This window comes from Hemibagrus wyckioides, linkage group LG22 (genome assembly GCF_019097595.1).
Source record: "Hemibagrus wyckioides isolate EC202008001 linkage group LG22, SWU_Hwy_1.0, whole genome shotgun sequence".
In the NCBI taxonomy this organism is placed as follows: domain Eukaryota; kingdom Metazoa; phylum Chordata; class Actinopteri; order Siluriformes; family Bagridae; genus Hemibagrus; species Hemibagrus wyckioides.
The window spans coordinates 20,187,866-20,193,865 of NC_080731.1; the positions used below are offsets into that span (position 1 = coordinate 20,187,866).

At 40.8% G+C, this 6,000-nt stretch overlaps 1 protein-coding gene across 7 annotated transcripts in view; it reads right to left on the bottom strand.

Moving 5' to 3' along the window:
• acacb (acetyl-CoA carboxylase beta) overlaps positions 1–6,000 on the bottom strand; it is a 37,538-nt gene that overhangs the window by 18,288 nt on the left and 13,250 nt on the right. For all 7 annotated transcript variants that reach the window (XM_058374861.1, XM_058374859.1, XM_058374857.1 and 4 more), the window contains 14 exons: positions 4,839–4,971; positions 4,460–4,598; positions 4,256–4,365; positions 3,928–4,009; positions 3,490–3,588; positions 2,885–2,994; positions 2,553–2,663; positions 2,069–2,278; positions 1,800–1,970; positions 1,347–1,508; positions 1,102–1,265; positions 535–685; positions 296–399; positions 62–143 (listed from right to left, as the gene is read on the bottom strand). In XM_058374861.1, the coding sequence (XP_058230844.1) occupies positions 62–143; positions 296–399; positions 535–685; positions 1,102–1,265; positions 1,347–1,508; positions 1,800–1,970; positions 2,069–2,278; positions 2,553–2,663; positions 2,885–2,994; positions 3,490–3,588; positions 3,928–4,009; positions 4,256–4,365; positions 4,460–4,598; positions 4,839–4,971 (1,828 nt within the window). The remainder of the gene's footprint in view (positions 1–61; positions 144–295; positions 400–534; positions 686–1,101; positions 1,266–1,346; positions 1,509–1,799; positions 1,971–2,068; positions 2,279–2,552; positions 2,664–2,884; positions 2,995–3,489; positions 3,589–3,927; positions 4,010–4,255; positions 4,366–4,459; positions 4,599–4,838; positions 4,972–6,000) is intronic.

The window sequence follows — 6,000 nt, forward strand, 5'->3', positions numbered from 1 at the left end:
GTGTATTGATACAGGATTCATTAAAAAATGTTAAAGACAAAGCTTTAGAGTTTCTCATTACCTTCAGGCAGTATTTGATTCCCTCGTAGATCAGCTCCACCTCCACAGTGTTCACCAGACTGGCAGCAGGTAACACCTGACCTCTAAAAACATACAGAAATCACATTAGCAAGCTTGATCTATTCTTTATTTAATACAACATTCAGTATATTTATTGTATAGATTAATAAAATTTCTTTATCTTAAATGTAATGGATGATCTGATGGATGTTCAAGTCCTGAGTTATCAGCTCACCTCTCGAGAGAGTGCAGAAAGTCAGACATGCTTTTCCTGAAACTGGCATCAGCTACATGTAGAGCTCCACACACCACCCCAAGCATGGTGTCCGGCCTCTCCGCCTGCAGAAACACACACACACACACACATTTGTATTTACAAAGAAGACTGGTGGTTATGCAGGTTGAGTATAAACCCAATAGCCAGCACCAGCTCTGACCTCATGCCTGCAGTCACTGGTCCAGTCAGACTCATACCTGCACTTTCTCAGCGATCAAGTGGTCCAGCCAGCCTGTGTCGATGTCATTGTTCCTGAAGCTCTCCGTCTCCAGCAGCTTTATCAGATACTCCACCGTGGTCCTGAAATCTCCTCGGATAGACAGCTCCTTCATGGCCACCACCATGTTACTGCCCACAGAAACACATTCCATTATTAACACTTACTCACTTCCAGTCACTCAATACGAGTGGATTAAACTTAGTAGGTTTAGAAACCAAACCATTACTTTGTTATTTTTTATTATTTTACAAAATAGTATTAAAAAAAAAGATAAAAATATTCCCTATATGTAATATAAAAACGCAGCTCTACATTATTATGAATGCAGACTTCTGGAAAGTGCTGCAGGTTTTCTGGAAAAGTACTGCCTGAAAAACTGGCACAGTTTTCTTAGAGAATATTATTTATTTTCATTTAAGGATGGCACAAAGAACCTGTATTAAACTATAATCACTAAAAAAGTCCTTAAAGACAGAGTGGAGAACATCTTTAGCTGGAGTGTGATATTGAGCAGTAATGACGTGACGTGAGAGATGATACTGACGAGATGGCCTCCTCTCGGTTTTCTCCCCAGGAGAAACAGTGTCCGAACTGCGAGTCGGCGAACTCGTGCAGCCCCCCTGCGGCCCCCACGCTGAAGTACCCCCACACGTTCTTACTGCTGCGGAAATTCAGCTCCTGCACCGTACCCGAGCTCGGCTTAAAGCCCTGCACACAGCAACCATACACTGATATCATCCCTGAAAATCAAAACCTGGGGGGTTTAAAACCTGCTGAATCTTCACTCACCTCATCCGGATTCTCACTGGTGATACGAGCGGCGATGACGTGTCCTCGAGGACAGGGGACAGACTCCAGATCCTCAAAATGGATGGGGGTATCATCCCACGGAGATTCACCATACAGCACACGGATGTCCTTAATCCTGTACAGAGGGATCCCCATCGCTATCTATAGAAATTAATCAAATATATATACACATTATTATAAATGCAATAAATTAAAACAAATAATAACAAAGATCATCATTATATTAGACATCATTGTCTAATATAATGTGTTTTTCAGTACCATATAATCAGTCATGGTTCAGTGACTATTTTACAGCAGCAGTATAACAGTGACCCTTCTCCACTGTTCTTATCTAACGCCTAATTATTATTCAGTTTAGATGTATATAAACACTTCCCACTTCCAGGGATGAGTGTGTGTGTAAAGTGATGTGTGTAAGGAGCTCAGGACCTGTAGCTGAGCAGCTGGAAGATTAACATCTGCGATCATCTCTGTGCATGGATGCTCCACCTGCAGTCTGGGGTTCAACTCCAGGAAGTGGAAACTGCCGTCCTCTGAAAGCAGGTACTCTACAGTCCCCGCACTCACATAACCCACCATCTTAGCCATACGCACCGCAAACTGATTAAAAAACAAATAAAAAATACAACAAACATATAAACAACTCTACAATTTTGGTAGCTTTCAACTTACTGCTGTTAGATATTTTAAACACTGACCCTCTCCATCTGCTGGAGGGTGGCGGGTGAGGCGATGGTAGCTGGAGCCTCCTCAATGATCTTCTGATGGCGCCGCTGGATGGAGCAGTCCCTTCCGAACAGAGAGATGGCGTTTCCGTACGCGTCTGCCAGGATCTGTACCTCCTGGTGACGTGCATGCTGAGCTAACTGCATGATGAAGATGGGCGAGCCGGGCACCTCCACCTGGACCTGGTCAAAGATCATGTACAGTTTCGTTACATTTAAAAGAAATCATATGAGGCTGTGAAACTATGGTTGATTTGTACAGACGCAGTGCACTGTGTAAAACTTAGGGACTATTAACACACTGTAGAGGAACTACATAGAGCGGTGAGGATCCAAAACATCAACATCATCCAACTACAGCATATAATTTATCCAAGATCTCCATCTCTAACATCCATAAAGAATAGTGATATATCTACCTGTATATATATATATGTGTGTGTGTGTGTGTGTGTACCTGTCTGAAATAGCTGGGGAAATCTTCAGCATTGTCCACTTTTCTGATTCCTTTTCCTCCTCCGCCCTCTGATGCCTTGATCACTAGAGGATAGCCAATCTTCTCTGCACCCTACACACACACACACACACACACACACACACACACACACACACACACACCGTTACAGCTGTAATATTCCCAGATGCACTAACACAGAGAAAATAATTAATGATTATTCAAAATGTTGATCAGCAGCACTGAGGATGAACCAACACAGCTGATCAGAAGAGGATTCTGAGGTACGGTCTGAAATGTGTCTGAAATGTGATTTATTTATGTGATGTATTTACAGCAAGGCCTTCATCCACATCTCTAACACAGCCTTTGGTGTAGAGCTCCTGAGGGACGCTGATCACATGACCCAGTCTCTGTTCTTCCTCTCCCCACACTACCTTCAGTCCTGCACAGAGACACAATACAGAGACATGGACCAGCAGAACGGAAAAATACATCTAGTTATCTGTCATTAAATGTGACACCATACCGTATTAAGTGAGGAAATCGGCTAAAAAATTCACAACAAAATAATATTTATCAGCAAAAGAATCATTCTTAGCCTTCATACGTTTTTAATAACAACATGTTAACAAGTGAGGCACTTTAAAGTGAACTGCTGATTTTTAGTATTTCAGGAATCCTTACAGAATATCACCATATCATTAAGACCCTACAAGAAACCCAGTTTCTACACCACAAGGACTGAATTAAATAAAAAGAACATATTAATAATTTTACACCTGGATAAACAAGTGAAAGAGAAGAGAAAACCGAATAGTGATACCTTCTTGCACATGGATTTAAAAACGAGGAGAGACCCTGTGTGTATTTGTGTATGTGACAGTAACAGTGTGTGTAGGATCAGAAAAGATGACCGTAGTAAAGAAGACGTCATTACCAGACCCAGACCAGGGTAAAGTGGGGATTCCTGCAGTCTGAGCTACTATAGAAGAAGCCACTTTATCTCCCAGAGCCCACATGGCCTTACTGGACGGCCCTGGACACACACACACACACACACACACACACACACACCAAGATTTAAAACAGAAAAACATTAATATATCACAGGATATTACTTTGTAAACTGGTTAAATAAATTGGTTTTAATGGACAGTCCTGAAAGAGAGAAAAATAGAGCTGCAATTTTATTATTTATTCTTTGGAATGGTAAAATAGTGAAAGCAATTAGATGGAAAACAGAGAGATTCTACTGAAGGGAAATGATAGATATTAAACACAGCACTGAAACACAGGGCTGAATTTCTGAGCTGTTAAAATGAAAACAAAGAAAGAAGACAGCTACGAAGTAAAGAGACATTTTCAGGAGTCGTACCTAAGAATGAAATCCCTGCTTTATGGAGCAGCTCCGGAAGCTTGGGGTTTTCCGATGCATGACCCCAACCGGCCCACACCGCCTAGAGACGGGGAAGCAGCATTACTGTCATCATCATAATCATAAACATCGTTATCATGGAAAATGTCAAAATACACATTATTATAAATGCTAATAAATCAACATCATGCTAATCACTCCAAAAAATCGTCCTCAATAACATACCAATCCATACATTATCCATTACACTCCTTATAAGAGTTTCAGGAATCAGTTATTATAATCATTTATCATTTTTATTTGTATGTTTCTGGAATATTTTTGTTACCTGCACTGGAATTCTCTTTGCGATGTCCACGATCATCTCCACATTGGCGTAGTTATTGTTGTTCGTCCCACCAGGAACAGGCACGTAATGATCCGCCATTTTAATGTACTCTAAAGTACAATAATAAATCAATAAAATATGGATAATAAATGATATACACAGTTCATAAACAACTAACAGTAGAGGAACAGGAAGGAGTCTGACCTGCGTTAGCTTTCAGATCCTCAGGTGTGACCATCACTACGAAGCGGATGGTCCTCTCGTTACGGAACATCTCGTAGGACCAGCGGCGGATCGAGCGCATGCACTTCACCGCTGCAATGCCGTTATTGGCGATCAGAACCTGAACACACACCATTATCACTTTACAGGAACCTGATCAGGACAGGTACAGGTAAAGGTGTAGGAACATTTCTGTCCGATATTGTGATGAGATTATAAATCAGAGTAAAGATATAATTATATTTCAAATCTTACATTTAATTACAACAAAATATGAACTACACAAAAAACACAAAAAATATAAAAGTATAGCAATGTAATCCAATATAATACTACAATATGCACACACACACACACACACCTTTTCTATGATGCGGGTTCCTCCAAATCGCTTGAGGAACTCGGCTGGAGAGGCCACAGTGAAATCTCGAGGTACGTCCATCCTTCTCTGCTCTCGACCTTTCTTCATCAGGTTAAGACCAGACATGCTGGGTCTGCAACACACACACACACACACACACACACAATAAACCTCACTGTAGGATGTAACTGTGAAACCGGTGTGTGTGTGTGTGTGTGTGTGTGTGTGTGTGTGTATCAGTTCAGTGGTAGTTTTCTCCTGCACAGCTGCTGATAAGCTGCATTACATTAAACCCTGTTCTGTTCATCATGTTCAGCTTTCTCTCTCTCTCTCATATATATATATATATATATATATATATATATATATATATATATATATATATATATATATCTTTCTATCCATCTATCCAGTGTATGTATAATCCACTTCCTCTGTTATTTCCCATCTGTCCATCAGCCAGAGAAACTTATTTTCATAAAATCCTAGAGCTAATTTACACGTGAACAGTACACACACCAACACAATCAGAACACGCTACACGTTACATAAAGAATTCATCAATTCCTCTAAACTACTAGACCCTCTAACACACCCTCACAGCTGTTACACACACACACACACCCTCACAGCTGTTACACACACACACGTACACACACACACCTACGTACCGTGTAAACTGTCCATCTCTAACACACAATAATGTAAGTTGCTCTTAGTGTTGTACTCTGCCTTCTCCTCATAAAACTGAAAGTCACATGACCTTCAGCAGCCAATTACAGCTGAGTATATAATCAGGGGGGTGGGGTTTAGGTTTATCTCAGAATCTGGACTTTATAACTTGAGGTCTTTACTGCTTTAAAGCTGTCAGTTGGTAACATCTTTATAATTACACACATGAAGCCTAGGCAGCAGATAAACACAAAACTGTAGAAATTACAGCAGTAGTGTGTGTGTGTGTGTGTGTGTGTGTGTGTGTGTGTGTGTGTGTGTTTACTTAAGGCATGCGTTATTAAAAGTGTCTGCTGTCAAAACCAGCTGGAAGAAAACCTAGACACACACACACACACACACACACAGCCGCTTTCATGAGTGTGTGTTTGTTCGCTCCTCTAGAACAATCCGGTCTGCTTCCTCAGATATAAACAGAGGAAAAAAGAAA